The sequence below is a fragment of the Sus scrofa genome, chromosome 1 (assembly GCF_000003025.6).
Source record: "Sus scrofa isolate TJ Tabasco breed Duroc chromosome 1, Sscrofa11.1, whole genome shotgun sequence".
Classification (NCBI taxonomy): Eukaryota; Metazoa; Chordata; class Mammalia; order Artiodactyla; family Suidae; genus Sus; species Sus scrofa.
Genome location: NC_010443.5, coordinates 17,372,040 through 17,395,089, shown reverse-complemented (window position 1 = coordinate 17,395,089; position 23,050 = coordinate 17,372,040). Strand labels below are relative to the sequence as shown.

Here is a 23,050-nt window from a genome sequence, read left to right as displayed (position 1 = left end):
GGCAAGGTGGAATTCTAGACACAGATGTAAATTGTAAAGAGTCTCGCTTGACCCTTCTTAGTTTTCTCTTTGGTCTTGTGGGGTTGTCTTGCTGTGAAGCAATAGATTCAGAGGAAAAATAGAGCAACCTAGAATTTACCCTGTATGGCATTCAAGGCAGCAGTGTAATTTGTGTGAAATCGATTTTAGTTTTATTCAAGCCAGAAAAAGAAGTGTACTTGCCTGGTGTTCCTTCTCCCCACTGACCGCCCCCTCCCCACCAAGTCGCATTGCCTGCTTCACGTTTTTTTCCTGACCTCTAAAAAATTGGATTGCCCTTGAGTTTAGTCTCAACTTCTCTTCAACCTGTTTGGTTGGTCTCCTGGCTTTAAATAAGCAAATGACTTCCAAACGCTCATCTCCACTCCTCAGTGAATCCCCTGAACTCAGACTTCACACATCCCGAAGGGGTGTTTAGAGCAAGCACCTCAGACCAAGGAGACCTTGCTTCCTCCTCACTTCTTTCCCTGCCCAGCAGGAGGAGTGACTGTCACGGCAGCTCATCCTCCAAGTGCCTGCTCACCTGTCACCTCTTCAGAGAGGCCCCCTCTGTCCCTTCTAGACTTCTCCCCCCTTCTTGATCTGCTCCCCAAGACTAGGGTTCCTCCTCATCTTCTGTTTACTGCTGTGATCTCAGTGCCTCAGAGGATGCCCGACTCATAATGAGAGCTTAATGAGTGTTTATTGAATGCAAGACAAAATGAGTAAGTAAAGGAATGAGAAGGAAGGAAGGAAGCAATTTAACAAAGAATTCACTGAAGACTAAAAGTGTAGGATAAAAAGAATTGGTTAACTTCTGGGGATGCTGTTCCTTAAATTGGTTTTTTGATCTAATCTATACCTTTATGATTTTTCTTATTCTTCTTTCTTTTTGGTTGCGCCTGCCGCTGTGGAAGGGATCAAACAACGCCGGATCTTTAACCTGCTGCGCCACCAGGGCACTTGCCTTATGAGTTTTTTTTAAGTGAATTTGGCCTTCCTGGAGGACTAGAGTAGTTTTAGGGATCTCAAAGAAAAAATGTTCACATTTAAGCAGTTTGGGGGTCTAATAGTTGTGTTATTGATTATTTACAAAGATTAAGTCCAGAGACTTTAAATGCAAAACTCTGTGACTATTAAATGCTTAAATAGACTTTCAAAGTGCAACAGAATATTAATTATTGCTTCCCAGTCATCGAAATCTGTGTGGAAGTCCCCATCCTTTTTACCCTGTTAACGATGAAAATGATGGATAGAAACGGGGCTGCTGCTTTCAGGCCCGCAGTGTCTGGCTGGATGGATGCATTACAAGGAAGCCTCTTTGGAGCTGACTTCTGAGCATTAATTTCTTCCACCAGGAGATCAGTAAATGACCCTTCCACCTGCTGCCATCCAAATTTGGAATTTGGTTACATCATTGATTTTTGTTCGTGCCGGATGAGTTTTATAATTAGTCTCGAGGAGGAAGGAGGTGGTGACATTTTGCATGGCTGCTCTGCCAGCTTCTGTTTGCAGGGACAATTCACTGCTTCCAAATTAAACTGCATACGGCCTCATTTTCCCACTTTATAAATTGATGAGTTGGGGAGCCTCACGCTTATGAAACGTTGGCTTGCTGTCTTTGGCCAGTATCTAGATTGTGAATTTGTGAAATTTTCAAACCAAAATTCCCTCCGGCTGCAATAAGCAAATGAATAAAGAAACTACAGTGCCATCTGCTGGCATTCTGGAGTAAGTGCAAGTGATGACGAAGAGCAGCCCCTCTTATGTAACAAATAGATCAAACGGCAAACCCGAGGATGAATATTCAAAATGCATGACAATTTGAAGAAAGTAGATTAAAAAGTTGTGAGTCAGCACTTTAGAGAGGAAAATACAATTATATTTTGTGATAACCATGTAATAGTGAGAACATAACTTTTCTGTAATGTGGGGTTGGGAGTGTTTTCACTGTTAGATATTCCCATTTGGCAGAACTAGTGAAAAATGGGTTGGAAAAATTGAAATGAGCCTTTGCCTTTTTCAAGAATCATATTGAAACAATTTTATATACACTTTACCCAGCTAGGAAGAGTCAGGTGTATTTTGGAAAGACATCTGAGCTAGCAGTGCCTCGGCATAGCTCCTTGCTGGCCCCTGACCAGTCATGGAATCTTGTACCACTTCTGTAATTTCTGGAGACCATGGTTTCCTGTCAAAGCAGGGTTGGATTAAATGATGGGCAAAATTCCTCACAACTCGATGAGGCCTATTATTTAGATCAGCAAAGGACTGGGGAAAAGTACTATTTCTTTAGACCACTTCCCCGTGAAAATAGTTCTCTTAGAAAAAGGAAAAGGCATATTCTTAGTTATATAGTAAGTAGTTTATCAAGAGCTAAGGAGATCTGATGTATTTGGTTTTTAGCAATTAGGTCAAGCCGTTCCTAGTCCTTAGAGGGAGTATAAAAAGAAACGTGCCACTTGCTTAGCCGTCAGCAGTCATCTGCAGGATGGTGATGGCGCCTGTGGACCATGGCCAGTTGCAGAAAGGTAGACTGAGCATATTGCCACGACTCGGAGCTACACATGCAGCAGAGGACAATTTAAAAAACAAAGTTTAAGAATTCAGACCTTAGGAGTTCCCGTCGTGGCGCAGTGGTTAACGAATCCGACTAGGAACCATGGGGTTGCGGGTTCGATCCCTGGCCTTGCTCAGTGGGTTAAGGATCCGGCGTTGCCGTGAGCTGTGGTGTAGGTTGCAGACGCGGCTCAGATCCTCCATTGCTGTGGCTGTGGTGTAGGCCAGTGGCTATAGCTCCGATTCGACCCCTAGCCTGGGAACCTCCATATGCCGCGGGGCAGCCCTAGAAAAGACAAAAAAAAAAAAAAAAGAATTCAGACCTTAGTCTAAGTGTTAGTTTTGAAGGGTTTCTCAGCCGACTCACCAGCTCTTCTCCTCTGCGGTCGGCAGCCCTCTGCTTCTGTGGCCCCGAGGGCCTTGCCTGTGTGGCTGCTCCTTCTGGGCCTCCCCCTCCTCCTTCCCTCTCTCCCTCCCCCTCCCGTCCCCCACCCCCTCCTCCTGCTCTTGCTTCTCCCTTACATGTGCTTGGTTCACAGTTGTCACCCCCCGTCAACTGTGAGTCCCCATCCTTCATCATCATCCAGGCACCTTACTCACAGCAACATTCAACATTCAACACCATTTTGCCGCAAGAGTTAAGCGTTGACATGGCTATTTCGTAAAGCCTCTCAAGGAAGTGTGTTTCGGTGTCTTCATTTCTCTTGTGGATCAGAGAGAGGAGCGTGCATCCTGGAGGCTAAGTCTTGGCACAGTTTGCAGACAGGGGAGATTTTCCTCACATGTTCTCTGTTGGCACGTAGTGTGATGGAAAATGATAGGCTTCAAGTCTAGCTCTGGGCCTCAGCAGCCGAGGCCTTTCCCCTACTTTGCTCTTCCTCTGACCCCTCTTCCTCTGACCCCTCATGGACAGCAGAGGCCTGTCAGGCTTCCAGGCTAGTCAGAAACAATTCTCTCCTCTCAGACTTGGGGCACGAAGGTGCTTGCAGGGCTTGAAGCCTTTGTTCTCAAATGGCAGCCAGTGGTCAGCAGCATCAGTGCGACTGTACCCAAGAGAGACTGCTCGTCACAGCTCGCTCTGCAAGAGAGAAAGCCCCCTCCCACTCCCTGTGGTCACCTTGAGATCTAGAGGCCCTTGTCACCTGCCAGGTAGGCAGAAAATCACCCTAGGTGACTTGGACATTCTGTTTCTCCTCCTGACTGTTGCAGTGCAACTCAGTTCCAGCCTCACAGGCTTTCTCATAGCAAAGAGTATTCCGCCAGAAGCCGCCTCCCTCCTCTGTCTGGGTGGATGCCTGTGCAGCGAAGATTCAGGCGTAAACCCCCTGAGCATCCCTGCTTCTGTTCTGACGCAGGCTCCTTCTCCCTGGCTTCCTTGTCAGCCAGCTCGGGGACCCTGTACTCCCTCCAGGCTCTGGACCCATCTGATGAAAAATTATGCTCCACCTCCACTCCTCCCTCTCTGAGACAACCGGCGTTCAGTCTCTTTGGTTTCCCTACCTTCTTCTTTACGTTGCTGCCTATCTCTGTATTTTCAGGAGAAAGGCTTATCACCTGGTTTGGGGCTGTGTTCACATTTCAGGTTCTTTGGGTGTATCAGCAGTCACACCCTGGCAGCCAGGCTAGGGTGGGGTGTGAGCCAAATCTGATGCCCAGACACCACATAGTAATTAACTTGGACTTTTTTTTTTTGGTCTTTTTTTGTCTTTTTAGGGCTGCACCCATGGCATATGGAGGTTCCCAGGCTAGGGGTCTAATCAGAGCTGTAGCTGCCGGCCTACACCACAGCAGATTCAAGCCGCATCTGTGACCTACACCACAGCTCACAGCAACGCCGGATCCTTGACCTGCGGAGCACCGCCAGGGATCGAACCGGCAACCTCATGGTTCCTAGTTGGATTGTTTCTGCTGTGCCATGATGGGAACTCCCTGGACATATTTTTAAAGACATGGAATGATTTGCCAGCACTGAAAGATGTGAAGCTCTTGTTAAAAAAAAAAAAAAAAAGCAGATTTCTGTCTTGTCTTTGAACATTGGAAGATCCAGCGAGATGGATGGTGCGCTTGCCAATCGGCAGCAGGGGACCCAAGGCGCTACTTCTTGGCTGCTCCTATTTGGGGCATCCAACCTCCTGTTGATTAATGTCCACGTACCACCCCCACGCCTCTGTTTCTCCTCAAGCTCACCACCCTGCTCATCAGCTAGGTCTCTGTGGCATTGTTATTTACCTCCTCTTCCCCGCTTGCACAAGAGATGTCTCAAAGGCAGGAACGTCACGTGTGGTTGATGGTTCACAGAAATGGAAGGCACTTCAGCAGTCACCTAGCAAAGTCTGCTCCCTTCATTCACTGGAGGTCTCGCCCTGGAAGGAGGCTTTAATTAGTGTTGACAATGGCACGTGAGCGTGTTTTTAGAAAGGCAGCAGATGGCTGGAAAGGGCTGTTGGTAAATACTCTTTGAAAATTTCCCTGCTCTGCCAAGTTGATGGATGCTGGGTCCCTCTAGTTAGGGGAGGGTCTTTGGTTCGCACGTGAAGGCGAGGCCCCCTGGTAATCACGCTTGTTCTTCTTCTTTTGCAGGCATCCTCTTCATAAGTCCCACTCGGAAGACGGCTCTGTGGGTCAGTACCATTTTCCTTGGTTTAACCATTTTTAATTAATCAGTTTCTTTCAGTACTTTATAGAGCACATAAATATGTGAAAATACAAAAACCACAGGGAATCCTTCCAGCCAGAAATCAGCATTGTTAAGACTTGGATGTACAGCTCTCCTCTTTTTTCCCATATCTGTGTGGGTGTTTTTTTTTTTAAACATCATTTGGGTCATATTCTATGTATTATTTCATAGTTCTTTTTTTCTTTTTTTTTTTAAAAAGAAACCACACTTACCATCTTTATTTTATTTTATTTTTGTCTTTTTGTTGTTGTTGTTGTTGTTGCTATTTCTTGGGCCACTCCCGCGGCATATGGAGGTTCCCAGGCTAGGGGTTGAATCGGAGCTGTAGCCACCGGCCTACGCCAGAGCCACAGCAATGCGGGATCCGAGCCGCGTCTGCAACCTACACCACAGCTCACGGCAACGCCAGATCGTTAACCCACTGAGCAAGGGGCAGGGACCGAACCTGCAACCTCATGGTTCCTAGTCGGATTCGTTAACCACTGCGCCACAATGGGAACTCCACATAGTTCTTTTTTTCAATTGAATATGGCATGAACACGTTCTCACTTGATTATTTTTTACAGTAAAATTCTGAAGTCTGCATAATATGAACCAATCTCTCTTTTTTTTTATTTTTTATTTTGTCTTTTTGCCTTTTCTGGGGCCACTCCCGTGGCATATGGAGGTTCCCAGGCCAGGGGTCCAATTGGAGCTGTAGCCACTGGCCTATGCCACAGCCACAGCAACGTGGGATCTGAGCCACTTCTGTGACCTATACCACAGCTCAGGGCAACGCCGGATCCTTAACCTACTGAGCAAGGCCAGGGATCGAACCTGCAAACCTCATGGTTCCTAGTTGGATTCGTTAACCACTGCGTCACGACGGGAACTCCCCCAATCTCTTCTTTACTGGATTTTTCAGTTGTTTGCAGTTTTTTTCTCCCACAGGGAAGTGATGCTAGCATTAAACATCCTTGCACCTGTCCCTGGTATGTCCTCAGGATAAATCCTTCAATTTGGAAATTCTAAGTCAAAGATTATGCACAGTCGCAGTGTTAAATATTTTATTTTCTTGGTTATAACATCTACCTATTTCCTTGATTTCGTGATACCTTTTCTGTTTGGGTCTGAGAAAGGCTGGCATGGTACTCATGGTTAGGAGCCTAAGTGCTCACATCCAGCCTTTATTTCGATTTGAATCATGACTCTACCAGCTTATGACCGTGGGCAAGTCATTTGCCTCTCTGAGCCTCAGTTTTCTTATCCACCAAATGGAAGCAAGAATACATCCTTTGTTCTTATCAAGTGAGTAGTAAATGATGCTTAGATAAAAAGTGCCTGGATATGCTAAGTCCTGGATACGTTAGCTCTCACCATTATTTTTTATTTTTGGCTGCGCCTGTAGCATGTGGAAGTTTCTGGGCCAGGGGTGGAACCCCTGCCGCAACAGCCACCCGAACCGCTGCAGTCACAACGCTGGATCCTTCCCCCGCTGAGCCACAAGGGAACGTTCTCCCCATTAACTTTTAAAGCTGCTTCTCCATTTCAGAAACATTCAAATGGGAGAAGAGGGGAGTATGGCTAAGAAGAAATACATTATATTCCCAGGTGGCCCGAGAGAAAGGTTGAAGTAGGAGTAATCCTACCTCTGCTGTAACCTTTCCTGGCTGATACTGGCTGTCGGGTTAGGCCAAAGGCAGCAGGCGCCTTCCAGATTCTGAGTACAGAGGCAGCCCCAGGCTGGTGGCTCCGATTTCCTTGCCACAGTCCTGGGGGTTGTCACAACGTAATGAGGGCATCCTGTTTTGATAAACTGATGATGCCCTTTCTAGCCTGGGAGCACTGTGCATGGAGTTTCCACTGGTCTGTTTTGTGCAGCACTGCCTGGCACCACCAGTCTAGACTGTGGAAACAGACAGTGCATCACTCTGCTGGGTCCTGTTTCCAGTGGCTGTGGAGCAACCCGACACCAAATGGTGACAAAGCCACAGCTCTGGGGGGTGGGGCGGTGCCACATCTACAAGAACAAATAGGGCTGCCGAGTCTAAGAATCAAGGGTCATTCGCTTCTTTCCTTTTCCTTACTTTCCCCCCTTCCCCCTGCTTTTTAAAAGGTATTACATGTTCCTGATGATCACAAGCCAACCAGATATGAAAAACATCCAGCCATGGCAGTGAATTTGTTTTCACCGCAAAGTCACACAAAACAAGAGTTCCTATTTTGACTCAGCAGGTTAAGAACCCGAGTATTATCCATGAGGGTGAGGATTCAATCCCTGGCCTCGCTCACTGGGTTATGGATCCAGCATTTATGCCAGCTACAGTGTAGGTCGCAGATGTGGCTGGGATCCTGCATTGCTGTGGCTGTGGCATAGGCTTCAGCTGCAGTTCCAGTTCAACCCTTGGCGTAGAAAGTTTCATAGGTTGCAGGTGCACGCCTAAACCGACACCCCCTGCCGCGCGCGCGCCAACGTGCAGAACAGTCTGGGAAAGATGGTAGTCACGACAGGGGACTAAGTTGGAGGATGTCATAGCAAGATGGGAGCCCGCTTTTCTCGTCCTTGTGCCCCGGGTGAGCTGTAGGTCAGATACCAGGTAGCCTGAGTGCCAGAGAGGTGGCTGTGGTGCCCCTCCTGTGCTATAGCTTAGACCCATACAAATTCCACACCTTGAGAAGCAGCCCGAGTCACCCTACAGACCCGGGGAGCCAGCTCTGCACCACAGATAGCAGCCATTCTCTTCTCCTCCTTAAATCTGGGATAACAAATAAACCAAGGATAGATCAACAGCAGGAATAACAATGCAACAAAGTTAACCTTTTTTTTTTAAAGTATCCTATTTGTGGTTCAGTTGAAATAATTGTGGCTGAGACGAAAGGGGAAAAGCTATACCACAAGACAAGGCAGAATTAGACTCACTAGTTAAACAAACATCAAAGGGAATATAAGAATGCATGATTTGCCTGCTTTTTTGATGTTTCTTTATTTCTCATCTTTACTGTACCATTTCTTGCTACTAGAAAATTTGCATTTCTTTTAAACAACTTTAATGGCATTTCTAAGCCTTTTCACAAACTGAAAGAGCAAAACTGTCTTTGTGAAATTAAAGGATTCCTATAAGCTTTGAATGGGAAGGAAGAGGCTACTTTTGTTATTAATGAGTTTATTGCTTGTGCCCTTTTTTCTTTTCTTTTTTTAAAGGAAAAGGAGATTGGAAGAAGAAAAATAAGTATTTCTGGCAGAACTTCCGAAAGAATCAGAAAGGAATAATGAGACAGACTTCAAAAGGTACTGTAACACAGCTGGTGGACAGTCGCTCCTTTTAGCTCTAAGACGTCAAGAAGCCTGGGCCGCCCGTCTAAATGGATGCTGTACGATAGCATGAGCCATTGCATGTGCGCGTAAAATGCTCAACTTTGCTGACATTCCTATCATCACTTTGAGACTTCATCCCAGTGAGGTTTTGGGTTTTTGTTGTTGTGGTTGTTTCAATTTTTATTTATTTTATTTTATTTTATTTTTTGTCTTTTGTCTTTTTAGAGCCGCACCCGTGGCATATGGAGGTTCCCAGTCTAGGGGTCGAATCGGAGCTGTAGCCTCCGGCCTACGCCAGAGCCACAGCCACGCCAGATCCGAGCCGGCGTCTTCGACCTACACCACAGCTCACAGCAACGCCAGATCCTTAAGCCACTGAGTGAGGCCAGGGATCGAACCCGCAACCTCATGATTCCTGGTCGGATTCGTTTCTGCTGAGCCACGATGAGAACTCCCTGGTTTTTTTAAATCAAAGAAAACAAAATGGGAAGCGTTCACAGTCTTTTTTTTTTTTTTTCTCTCTCTCTCTCTCATAGATCTGACAGCTAAGACCAAATCTTTAGCTTTCTCAGTCACAGCAACCTCAGGGACAGCCTTACTGGCCAAGATGGAACCTCAAAGGGTCTAGAAAGGCTCAGCGTTTGTTAGTTTTGGACCCTCCCGCCCTGGCCTGCCACTGGGGGCCTTTGCAGTCTTCTGAGCTTCAGATGCTTTTCTGTGGCAGGGACAGTTATGGGGTTGTTGCCCCTGGAAACTGGCTAATGGGCTGACATCATGGGAATTCGCCCGGACTGCTTTGTGAAGGGAGTTCTGCCTTCCTCTTGGCCGTGTCTTTTGTTGTTGTTTATGTAGTAAGTAAATATGTCACCCCTTTGAGGCCCAGTTATATAATTTATGTTTCTCCAGGATTCAGACAGGGAGTGGAAACCAAGCTCCTCTCGGATTCCAGTCTGGCTGAATAAGGTTATCATTAGATGTTTAGTAGCTCACCGCTGACGCGGCTTATTTTCTTTGACCAAATCTAAGTGTCCTGCCCTGCGCAGAATGCTTCTCCGCTTATTCACGCACACGGAAATGAGAAACACGGACACGGGCAGCAAGTGTGCCAGGAGCACACCTGGCTTCCCTGGCAGCCGGCAGTGGGCTTATGGAAGCTGCCCTGCTGTAAGGGCGTTTTTCCCTAAACATTCTTCGGTTTTTCCTTTGGGGACACACCCAGCATCACTTGGGAGTCAAAGTAAACCTTGGATTCTAACAAAGTCTAAGAAAGAGAGAAAGAAGGAAGGAAAAGAAAGAAAGAGAGGGAGGGAGGAAGGAAAGAAGGGAGAAAAGGAGAAAGAGAGACAAAGAATGGAGGGAGGGAGCCAACAGTTTAATGGCTCAGAGAATCGATATTTATTTATTTATTTATTTAAGTTTATTTTTTCTTGTCTTTTTAGGACCGTACCCATGGCATATGGAGGTTCCCAGGCTAGGGGTCCAATTGGAGCTGTCGCTGCCGGCCTACGCCACAGCCACAGCCACGCCAGATCTGAGCCTCGTCTGCAACCTACACCATAGCTCGTGACAACGCCGACTCCTCAGCCCACTGAGGGAGGCCAGGGATTGAACCCACATCCTCACGGATGCTAGTCAGGTTGGCTGACTGCCGAGCCATGATGGGAACTCTGAGAACTGCTTTTTAAATCCCACCAACTCCCCTTCACTCCCTCCACCAGGGGAAGGCTGCTCGGATAGTAAAATGAACCAGATCCCGGCTCCCCCCTCGCCCAGCATAGGCTATTACTCTCCCCATACAAGGAACTGACCAGCGAAGGGAATTTGGTGTTTCTGGACTGATTGATGACACATGGAAATGAGACAAGGGCGCAGGGGAGCACAAACTCCAAAGAAGGCCCTGACTGAAACGGGTCCCCCGAGGTCTGCACCCCTGAGGCTGTCCTCCTACCTCAAGGGCAAATGAGCTAGTGACCTGGTAACACTGATGCTAGTGAGGTGTGAGGGGGACAACAGGGCAGAGGAGGAGGACGTGGGATGAGAGCTCGCGCAGCCCCCCTTCCAGAACATCCTACCCCACGCTGATGGGGCTCACCTATAGGTGATGTTACTTTTTAAGAAAACACTTGCAAAGAATCCAAATCAAGGGATTCTTTTTCCCTCCATGATTTCGGCTGCCTTTGGTTTAGTGCTGCAAGTTGAGTTCCCCTCACAGTGGGTTTGGGAACATATGGTGAGAGCGATGCTTTCAGATGTGTACGCAGATTGTACCATCCTTCTAACCAACCCCAGTTGTTCAACACCTGTGATTCCGTTCATCTGCGCTTGTCCACTGAGGAACAGCAGTCACATAGCTTAGCAGGAATCTAGGAATCTCGAGTTTCACCGGGCAGCAGGCTTTGTTCTGCAGCACACACTGTGACCTTAAAGTTCTCTGTCTTGCCATCGTGGCACAGTGGTTAATGAATCCGACTAGGGTGTTGCGGGTTCGATCCCTGGCCTTGCTCAGTGGGTTAAGGATCCAGCATTGATGTGAGCTGTGGTGTAGGTCGCAGATGCGGCTTGGATCCCGCATTGCTGTGGCTCTGACATAGGCCGGCGGCAACAGCTCCAATTGTACCCCTAGCCTGGGAACCTCCATGTGCCACAGGATCGGGTCAAGAAATGGCAAAAAGGCAAAAAAAAAAAAAAAAAAAGAAAAAAAATACAGTTCCCTCCCACTCTTGCAAAAACATTTCCTTCTTGTTCATGTTTGAAATTGAAGGATGCCCAGAGAGTCTTGGAATGAATGCCCACTCTAGCCAGGTCTTTATTTTTCTTTTTCATGCTATAGTTTATTGAGATATAACTCACATAATGGTAAAATCCAACCACTTATCGTATATAACTAAACAGATTTTACCTTGAACATTTTCATCACTGCATAAAGTAACTTCTTGGAGTTCTCGTTGTGGCTCAGGAGGTTAAGAATCTGACTAGTATCCATGAGGATGAGGGTTTGATCCCTGGCCTTGCTTCATGGGTTAAGGATCCAGTGTTGCCATGAGCTATCGTGTAGGTTGAAGATGCAGCTCCAGTCCTCCCTTGTCGTGGCTGTGGTGCAGGCTGGCAGTTGCTGCTCTGATTCAACCCCGAGCCTGGGAACTTCCATATGCCGTGGGTGTGGCCCTAAAAAGAGAACGAAAGAAACTTACTCATTGTAATCACTCTCCATTTTCCCTCAACCTCCCCAACCTCTAAGAAACCACCAGTCTAATTTCCGCCTCTATAGATCTGTCCTCTTTGGGGTATTTCATTTAAATGGGATCGTATGATATGTGGTCTTCTTTGTCTTCTTTTACTTAGCATGTGTTTTTGAAGGTTACGCCACAGTGTAGCATATGTGGAGTATCTGTATTCCTTTTTATAGCTGAATAATAATCCACTGTATGGATGTACCACAATAAATAGATAATTTATTGATCTGTTCATCATTTGATGGACTTTCGACTTGTTTCCACCTTTTTCCATCCTGCTATGATTAATCCTGCTGTGAACATTTACATACAAGTTTTTATATGCATATCTATTTTTACGTGGACATTTATTTCCATTCTCTGAATATAGAATTGACAGGTTATAGGTTATCTTTCCGTTTAACCTTTTGAGGGGTTCCCAGACTTTCTCATCGTGCCTTTGGCATTTTACATTTTCACCTCTAGCTGGGGTTCTTAAATTAGGTCTCTGCCCCACCTGTTGCTCCAGACTCCCCACCAGCTTTCTGGTAAAATGCCTCCACCGGACCCTCCACCGCAAAAGCTCTGATCCTTCTGAAGGATTTGTTTCCATGGTAACATCTAGATGGTCTTGGAGCTGGTGTCACTGGTTTCCTGAAGTGCAGCCCGTTCCTGCTCCTGTGGCTCCACCAGAAACAGTACCCCCGCATCACATCCTTCTCCGGTCCTGGACGACAGACCTTAAGATGGGCAGCCTGTTTTCTCTTTCGCGCTTTCATTGCTGTTGTTTTTCTTCTGCCGCTTGTAGGAGAAGATGTGGGTTATGTGGCGAGCGAGATAACCATGAGTGATGAGGAACGGATTCAGCTGATGATGATGGTCAAGGAAAAGATGATCACCATCGAGGAAGCGCTTGCTAGGGTAAGAGGGCGGAGGGTTGGTTTGCATTTGTGGGTCCTTGATTTTTTTTTTTCTTTTGGTCATTTTAGGGCCACTCCCACGGCATATGGAGGTTCCCAGGCTAGGGGTTGAATCAGAGCTGTAGCTGCTGGACTATACCACAGCCACAGCATCGCCAGATCCAAGCCACATCTGCAACCTACACCCCAGCTCCCGGCAACACCCATTCTGGAGGCTGGGGATTGAACCCGCATCCTCATGGATACTAGTCAGATTCATTTCCACTGAGCCATGACAACAGCAACTCCAGTCCTTGACCTCTTTACAAAGTGTTGGGGCGGGGGAGGTTGCTATAGACTGAATGTTTGTGCCTCGCCCACCACACACACACACAGATTCATATATTAAATCCTAATCCCCAAGCAGTGTTATTTGGAGGTGAGGCCTTTGAAGGGTGACTAGGTCATCCCATTTACGAATGGGATGAGTGACCTTACATAAGGGGCCCCACAGAGCTCCTTCACCCCTTCCACTGTGTGAAGGCACATGATAATCTGTGAACCAGGAAGTGGGTCATCATCAGACACTTTGATCTTGAACTTCCCAGCCTCCAAAACGGTGAGAAATTTCTGTTGTTTATAAGCCACTTGGTCTATGGTGATTAGTTATAGCAGCTTAAACAGACTAAGAAAGACAGGGGCATAAAAAGGTATAGGAATATATCAATATAATTGATAATGATCCATTACTAAAAAAAAAAAACTAAGAAAAATGGAATACTGCCATTATAAACATTAGTTCTAGAAGATGCTTTCAACAAACTAAACATTGATCTAAAAGTCAGGCTTTATCTATAAACCTTAAACTTTTGCATACTTTAACTTCTAAGTAGATATTAAGTGCAGTTTATTGTGTCATATTTTTTTGCTCTCAGTTAAAATTAAGCACTAAAAGAAGCCTAGTTAACCTTCAGGATACTGGAGATAGCAATTCTTAAGAGCTTTCCTGCTTTGTTGTTGCCCAACAAACTTATTATAAATCCTTGGATTTTGACTTTGAACACTTGGTTCGGGACAGTGTAGACAAGTTATAAATTAGGCAGGTTTAGAAATGTCAAGTTACTAAGGGATCCTTGAATGAGCTATGACTTTACCATTAAGCAGAATCTTGAAGGTTTGAGACCTTGAAACAATGACAACTGTACTCACTTGTTTAGACTACCTGACTCTGAACCTCAGTAGTTTAAAAGAACATGTTTAATTTGATGCTGAGACAATGTGTGGGAGGGGGGAAGCACTTGAGGGGAATAGGGGAATGGGAGGTGGGACCTGTAGTAAGGGGAGACCTCGGGGTCCAGGCCACCACCAGATGCCCATCTGCCAGCCCGTTGATGTGGAGGAGCAAAGGTAATCTCCGCCTCCAATGTCTCTGGTGGGCCAAAGTAGTGATGGAGCAGGTGACAGGTGACAACATCCTATCTGTCCATGTTGCTCATCACCTGCACCTGCCCTTTACCTTCGGCCTGCTCTACCAAATCCACCACGCCTTCAGCACCCAGCCCAGCTGCTAGTTGGGGCCAAAAGCCCACCCTACATCGTCCTTCCAGCGCCATCCCTTGAGCATGCCATAGCCTTTGGGAAAAATCCACCTGAATTCCCAGGACATGCATATGAGAAACACAGATCTGTATTTAGTTTTCCCATGGTAGGCAAGACGTGTACTTCCCTTTCTGGGAGTGAGGCAGCAAAATTGCATTTTTGAATCATAAAAATGAAGATGTGAATGCAGACGTTGTCTGCAGTCAGCTAACAACATCTGTTTTTGGCAAGGGAGTTGCATAGGATAGACCAGGTTAATGTAGTTTTCTTGGAGCAGAAGCAAATGTTGAAAGTGGCCTTAACAGGAGTTCCCACTGTGGCGCAGCAGAAATGAATCCTACTAGTATCCATGAGAATGTGGGTTCGATCCCTGGCTGTGCTCAGTGGGTTAAAGATCTGGTGTTGCCGCAGGCTGTGGCGTAGGTGGCAGACAAGGCTAGGATCTGGCGTTGCTGTAGCTATGGTGTCAGCCAGTGGCTATAGTTCCAGTTCAACAACCCCCAGCTATGGGTTCAGCCCTAAAAAGCAAAAAAAAAAAAGAAAGTGGCCTTAACATAGTCAACTTGAGGTGGCACATTTCTATAATGGAAAAAGAAACAAAGGAATGCTTTCGAAGCTGAGGAAGAAAAAGATTTGTTCGATGCTCTTTCTGATCTGATCATTTTAACAGCTGGCCATTGTTTGCATGGAAAGAAAATCAGAAGTCAACTCTATGAAAAAGTGGCACAGGGAGTTCCCTGGCAGCTCAGTGGCTTAAGCCTCTGTAATTATCAGTGCTGTGGCTCAGGTTGTGGCTCGAGTTTGATCCCTGCCCAGGGAATTTTTGTATGCCATAGGTGCCGCCAAAAATAAAATAAAATAATGGCACAGTTGTGTGCAGATTTTTGGTAGAGGTTTTAGCCTAGGAGCCTGTCTGTAACAGGTTGGCTGCCTTTGCCTAATTTTTGCAGAGAACTCCTCAAGACATCAATATTTTCTTCTACAAGGCAATTGAGAACCACAGGTTAAAGAAAAAAACTGGTAACATTCTCCAAACTTTGTTAGATCCTGCACACAAAGATGGTGTCCTTTGACAGATGATGAAGTAGCAGGGAAGCTTGTTGGCCTGCTCTTGGCAGGGTAGCTTACGCCCTCAGCTACTAGCACCTGCTTGGGTTTGCTTTTAGCCAGAGGCAAAGCACTCTAAGAAAAATAAAGGATCTGCCTCCTTGAACTTAGGATCAGCTCAAAGATCTAAATGTACTTGATTGCTGTATAAAAGAAACATGAAGAGTTAGACCTCCTATAATGACTGTGATGAGAATGATTCTCCAGAACGTCAGGTATGTTTTTTCCACTGTCAAGTCAGAGACTTCAAGACCCATAGGTAGAATGTAGATTTTATTTTATTTTATTTTATTTTATTTTATTTATTTATTTTTGTCTTTTTGCCATCTCTTGGCCCGCTCCTGTGGCATATGGAGATTCCCAGGCTAGGGGTCTAATCGGAGCTGTAGCCGCCGGCCTACGCCCGAGCCACAGCAGTCTGCAGCCTACAGCACAGCTCACAGCAACGCTGGATCCTTAACCCACTGAGCAAGGCCAGGGATCGAACCCGCAATCTCATGGTTCCTAGTCGGATTCGTTAACCACTGCGCCATGATGGGAACTCCAGAACGTAGATTTTAATCCTGACAGTCCCAACCCAGCATCAGGAGAGAGAAGTTTGCCTGTGTGTCCTTTGCCTCTCCCCCTCCTTTTTTTTTCAGGGCTACACCTGCAGCATATGGAGTTTCCCAGGCTAGGGATTGAATCGGAGCGGTAGCCGCCAGCCTACACCACAGCCACAGCCACAGCCACAGCCACATCAGATCCGAGCTGTGTCTGCGACCTACACCACAGCTCACGGCAATGCCGGATCCTTAACCCCCTGAGTGAGGCCAGGGATGGAACCTGCATCCCCCTGGACACTAGTCAGATTCGTTTCCGCTGAGCCACGATGGGCCCTCCTGCCTGTGTGTCATTTGGAGCTAGATGTACTCCCCAGTACGTCCTTGTCCTAGAAGACATTTTGCCTGTGTACAGGTGAATACAAGTAGGTCAACTAGATTTTATCTATATGAATTTGATCTCATGGATGAATGTTCTCCCCCTGTGAAGTATACAGCTATGATTCACATGCCTGAAAGCCCAGTTACCAATACAAAGCTAAAAAGGAGAAGGGCTTCAAGGACCTATTATGTGAAACCCCACGGTGAGCTGCAGAAGTGTTTGAAGAGGATGAAGTTTATAAAATAACTCTGTGTACACAGTGTGTAATTTTAAAAGGCAGCAGCTTAATTTAGGATTTTTATATTTTATTAATTGTTCCATCAAATCGAATGGTATTTTGAACATTTTCTAATAGTTTTATGATGGATCCTTATTCTGTGTATTTTAAGGAGTCCAGCATAGGTTTAAAAAAAAAGAAATTGTTTAGGAAGCTCTGAATGATTGGCATATTCTAAACAACGTAGTTTCCAGGCGTGAAATTTCAGAGGTTCGTGGCTCTTGGTAAGTTCAAGGTATTCACATCTTGGACTAGTTCTACAAGGTATGGAAAGCCAGTGGGATATTTGGAAGTTACAGGTTATTCATTTGTCTGGGTAATTTTTGTGGTGTTTGTGAGATTGGGCGGGTAGGGAATAAACCGATTTTTACAGCTTTGCGTAAAAGAGAGCACTGTTGGTTTGGCGTGATGGGGTTAAGCAACGACGGGGCTACGCTGTTGATAAAACCCATCCTTTGCCATGTTAACTGGGAGCACTGAATGCAGGAAATTGAGAGAGATCTATGGCCGTGATTTAATAATCATATTTCCTAAAAATAATGTAAGTATTAATATTAAACACTGCTCCTATGATTTGATCTAATTACTAACTATTACATATTTATTCACCTGATAAATCTGTGTTAGGTTCCACAAGGTCATTTCGGTATTAAAGTCCAAATTAAAGTCTTGTGGGATGAAAAAAACAAAAATACTTGATGTTCATCCCTGACTTGATTGAGGAATTGACATGTCAAATTTTCCTAATGTCACTCACTTGATTGAGGTTTCGGCATGTGAATTTTCCTTAATTTTTCTTAATCTTCATCATTAGCATTTTCCCTAGAAACAGAGCCTGAGATGGGAATTCTTATGCACATGATTTATTGAAGAGCAGCTTTCAGAGGAGGGAGGGAGGGAAGCAGGAGCAGCCGAGGAAGAAGCTGGGCAGAGATGTGATTGCAGGGGAGTCCAGTGTGGGCCTCAGCCTGATCCCCTGGGGGGTGGGGAGATCTGGAAAGTGAATCACACTGGAAAGTTCATCCTGCCAGAGAAAAGGAGGCTGGAAGCTGACTGGGGAGAAGGGAGCAGCCTTCTAATCATCGCTGGGGAGACAACTTCTCTCAACCATGGAAAGTTCTCCTGAGCAGGGTAGAGACGTGCGTCCATCTCTGCAGTAACTGGGGAATTGGCAAATAGTTGTAGAAAGGGAGTCTAGGCATCTGGTATACCAGAGCACAGGCTTAAGAACTGGGAACCTATAAATATTATTGAATTATTTCTTTGTAGCTGCTACTGTGCATTAATCATAGAAATTTGGACAACTAGAGAGGCTCGTGGAGAGACTCTAGAAGAGCAGTGAAGTGATTGAGGGCTTTTTAAAATAGGTCTCTTGGGTTGAAATTGGAAAAGATTTATCTTAGCAGAGAAGCAGAAAAGAACTCACTGTCTTCCAGTACACGAAGGATTATTAGACAGTAGTTGTTAAGATGTACTGAGCAGTGTTTTGTTTGGTTTTAATCTCTACTGAGGAGAGAATAAAAGGAAATGGATGCAAATTGCAGCTGGAGGGGATTGAGATTAAATATAATATAAATATTCTTTATAATAAGTGCTGTTAGAAATGGGAACATTTTAGAATCTGTCTCCTTAAATGTCTTTAAGATTTTCAAGATAAAATAAGCATTAACCTAGTAAAGATGTCATCCCTCTAATAATCATGTCATAGACTTCAAGTGCAGGAAAACTGTGAGACTAGGAGAAATAGGATATGAAGGTAGACAGACAGACAGACACACACACACACTTTGAAAAGTCATTGTTTTAAAACTTTCAGAAGTAGGGAGTTCCCGTCGTGGCGCAGTGGTTAACGAATCTGACTAGGAACCATGAGGTTGCGGGTTCGGTCCCTGCCCCTTGCTCAGTGGGTTAACGATCTGGCGCTGCCGTGAGCTGTGGTGTAGGTTGCAGACGCGGCTCGGATCCCGCGTTGCTGTGGCTCTGGTGTAGGCTGGTGGCTACAGCTCCGATTGGACCCATAGCCTGGGAACCTCCATATGCCGCGGGAGCGGCCCAAGAAATAGCAAAAAAGACAACAACAACAACAAAATAATAATAAAATAAATAAAAAAAAAAAACTTTCAGAAGTAAACTGAAACTCTATAAATTTGCTTTAAAATATACAAGGTTATCAAATAAAGATAATTGCCTTTGGGAGCAGAGTGGAATATAAAACTGTAATTATGTAAGTAATAACCAGAGTTCCCCCACCCCATGTAAAATGCATTGTAAAAAATTGTTAGGAATTCCTTCCGTAGTGCAATTGGTTAAGAATCTGACTGCAGAGGCTGGGGTCTCTGAGAAGGTGTGGCCTTTAGAAAAAAATCACTAGCGATCTTGTTTTGTAATTTTAAAACCTAGCATTTTAACATACAAACAGCTCATACAACTCAACAACAACAAAAAACAAGCCAATCAAAATATGGGCAGAAGCCCTAAATAGACATTTCTCCAAAGATAACATACGGATGGCCAGTAGGCCCATGAAAAGATGCTCAGCATCGCTAGTTATTGGAGAAATGCAAATCAAAACCATAATGCGATACCTCTTCACACCAGACAGATTGGCCATCATTAAAAAGTCTGCAAACAAATGCTAGAGAGGATGTGGCGAAAAGGGAATGTTCCTGTATTGTCAGTGGGAATGTAAAGTGATGCAGCCACTATGGAGTTCAGTATGGAGGTTCCTCAGAAAACTAAAAATAGAGCTGCCATATGCTTCAGCAATTCCACTCCTGGGCATATACCTGGACAAAACAATGATTCAAAGGGATACATGCACCCCAGTGTGCATTGCAGCACTATTGACAATAGCCAAGACTTGGGAACAACCCAAATGTCCAATAGATGAATGGATTAAGAAGTGTGGTACATTTATACAATGGAATACTACTCAGTCAGAAAGAAGAATGAAATCATGCCATTTGCAGCAACATGGATGCAACTAAAGATTCTCATACTAAGTAAAGTAGGTCAGAAGGAAAGAGACAAATACCATATGACATCACTTATATCTGGAATCTAATATATGGCACAAAGGAACCTATCTACAAATCAGAAACAGAGTCACAGACATGAAGAATGGACTTGCCTTTGCCAAGGAGAAGGGAGGGAGGGGGAGGGATGGACTGGGCGTTTGGTGTCAGTAGATGTAAACTATTAAATTTAGAGAGGATGAACAACAAGGCACTGCTCTATAGCACAGGGAACTCTCTCCAGTCTCCTGGGATAGACTGTGGTGGAAAATAATATTTACAAAAAAGAATATGTAGAAGTTCCCAATGTGGCTCAGTGGAAACAAACCTGACTTGTATCCATGAGGACATGGATTTGAACCCTGGCTCTGCTCAGTGGGTTAAGTATCTGGCATTGCCGTGAGCGGCAGTGTAGGTTGCAGACATGTCTCAGATCTGCAGTCGCTGTGGCTGTGGTGTTGGCTGGCAGCTGTAGCTCGGATTTGACTGCCAGCCTGGGGAACTTCCATATGCTGCGGGTGTGGCCCTAAAAAGACAAAAAAGTGGGTATATGAGTATAACTAAGTTGCTTTGCTGTGCAGCAGAAATTAGCACAACATTGTAAATCAGCTGTAACTAAAAAAACCCCCAGCATTTTGAAATTAGGGAATTAAAAAAGGTAAATTTAGATAGAACACAAATTTGAATCTATATCGGAAGAAGCACATGTGCTCTTAAGCCCCAAGGTAAATAGTGCAAATGGACAGATAGCAAAAGAAAAATATTAAGTCTGTTTATGATTGACTAGTTAGGCATTTTTTTGTTTTGTTTTCCTAAAGATGAAGCTTTTATTTAGTGGCTCCTACAAGTTGGGGCTAAGGTCAAGTGTAAGCATAGAGCAGAGACCTTGAGAAAAAAATGATAGCCTCACTTTTCAGCAGACAGCTATTTCAATCATACTGGAAGAATCTTGCACTTCAGAAGCCATTACATCTGTAAAGAAAAGCATTCTAATACATCACTTAAATGTATGACAGAAATTAGAACAGTATTAATCCCCCTAATATAATAGAAAGGTTAAAATAATATTAAGGGCCCCAATAGCAAAAATGTAGACACCTGAGTTTTATCTTAAACCACATGGGTGATAATAATTACACTGTAATAATAAGTCTACTGCATGGGTACCACTGTCTTACTTCATTTTGGTAAAAGTCCTGTGAGATAGTTTATTGTCATCCCATTTTCTGGGTGAAGAAACTGAGACGCAGAGAGGTTAGGTAATTTATCTGTCAGTCAATACTGTTTGCCTTTCCCTCGTCCATTTCCTGACACAAGTGTGCATAGAAAAAAAATTCATCATAGAAATAATGCTTTGGGAAGTTGCTTTTTCCTAAAAGAGTGGCATTGCCACGTCCACATAGCTCCAGAGCTTAAGCACAGCCCTGGCACCATCTCCTGGGCTGTCTGTTTATCTTGTTTCTGGTTTTTTTGTTTGTTTGTTTGTTTTTGGTATATTGATTCATGGAGCATGATTTGCTCAATGTCTTAAGTTGGTATTTAAAAACTGTTTTAAAACAGGAGTTCCCCTTGTGGCTCAGCGGAAACAAATCCACCTAGCATCCATGAGGATGTGGGTTCAATCCCTGGCTCTCAGTGGTTTAACTGTCTGGCGTTGCCATGAGCTATGGTGTAGGTTGCAGCCAAAGCTCAGATCCCACATTGCTGTGGCTCTGGTGTAGGCTGGCAGATGTAGCTCCAATCTGACCCCTAGCATGGGAACTTCCATATGCCACGAGTGCGGCCCTAAGAAGAAAGGTAAAATAAAATGAAATGAAACTGTTGTATAACAGAATTTTAATGCAGTGACAACTTAATTATAATATGTAGTGAATTAAATTCCTACCTGTTTTACGAAAACATACCTGGCACTTTTCCCTCTTGCCATTCTTGAAGATCCTTCATCTAACTCTGGTGGGTTAAATTGGTTAGTTTTCTGTAATATTTCATTTGTCTTTCCATGTTTTTCAAAAAGTGGAAACCTAGTTTAAGCCCAAATTTTAAATGTCTGACCATATCCTAGATAGGTATTTCTTTCCTCTCAATTATAGGATCCACAGTGCATCCCATGACCCTTGTTAGGTGATAACATTGAACTGTAACTTTGGGGCAACCAAGAACAGGACAAGCAAGTGCTTTTTAAAAAAATCCATTTTGGAGTTCCCGCCTAACTAGCAGGTTAAGAACCTGAGTAGTGGCCATGAGGATTCTGGTTCGATCCCTGGCTTTGCTTGGGGGGTTAAGGTTCCAGCATTGCTGCAAGCTGTGGCGTAGGTTGCAGATTTGGCTCAGATCCAGCGTTGCTGTGGCTGTTATATAGGCCAGCAGCTGCAGCTTCAATTCAATCCCTAGCCCAGGAACTTCCATATGCCGCAGGTATGGCCCTAAATAGAAAAAAAATAATAATAAAAAATCCATTTCAGGCTTCCACCTCTGACTAAAATGTCCTTATCCTACACGTTGTGTCCAAGAGAGGTAATCCAGAGGCCAAAGTATAATTTCTGTTATTAAACCAATAATTTAATGGAGAAAGATGAGTTTAGATGTTGGAGGATGTCGGGGAGGATATCAAAGTTCTTTTTGGAACAAAGAATACAAAGAGTATTGTGTCTGTAGGTATGATTTAGCTGCAAATCTGCAAGGCAGGGCGAGTATCTCCTCTAGGTTTTGGGACCCTTGTCTTTGGCTGGCCCTTAGTCACAAACCGTGGCATGAAGAAGGTGCCTGAGTGTTTCCTCCGCTGCTTGGGACACAGCCTCAGCTTACTGCCAGTTCAGTCTCTTACTTTCTTTTGTTGCAGCTCAAGGAGTACGAGGCCCAGCACCGGCAGTCAGCTGCCTTGGACCCTGCTGACTGGCCAGATGGTTCTTACCCAACATTCGATGGCTCATCAAACTGCAATGTAAGTTTACCATCTCTTTGAGCATCTTAACCACTTCCACCGACAAAGGCCAGCCCGCACAATTTCAGCCTTTAGACTTTTTGTAATTACCAACTCTCACCCGGACCTGAGAAGGGGCATCGCCTCTGATGTGTTACTGTTGCACACTGTTTTGTTTTGTTTTAATTTTAATTGTGGTAAAGTAGATACCACTTAAACTTTACCAGTTGTAAGCATTTTAAGTGTTTAGTTCAGTGGCATTAAGTACATTGACACTGTTGTGCAACCATCTCTACAGCCTACTTTGGGAACTTTTTCATCATCCCAAACGGATATTCCATCACCATTAAACAGTAACTGTCCATTCTGGCGCCACATTCTCCAACTCCTGGAAACCACATTCAACTTGCTGTGTCTATAAATTTGACTGGTCTGGGTACTTTACATAAATGAAATCATGTCCTAGGTCTGGTTTATTTTCAGTTAACACCATATTTTCAAGACTCACCCACATTACAGCTGTGCTGGATCTTCATTCCTTTTTATGGA

General features: G+C 44.8%; 1 protein-coding gene across 6 annotated transcripts in view; it reads left to right on the top strand.

Moving 5' to 3' along the window:
• The window catches only part of SASH1 (SAM and SH3 domain containing 1), a 356,754-nt gene that overhangs the window by 268,028 nt on the left and 65,676 nt on the right, over positions 1–23,050 (top strand). For all 6 annotated transcript variants that reach the window (XM_021072061.1, XM_021072060.1, XM_021072069.1 and 3 more), the window contains 4 exons: positions 5,158–5,198; positions 8,436–8,522; positions 12,570–12,682; positions 22,421–22,522. In XM_021072061.1, the coding sequence (XP_020927720.1) occupies positions 5,158–5,198; positions 8,436–8,522; positions 12,570–12,682; positions 22,421–22,522 (343 nt within the window). The remainder of the gene's footprint in view (positions 1–5,157; positions 5,199–8,435; positions 8,523–12,569; positions 12,683–22,420; positions 22,523–23,050) is intronic.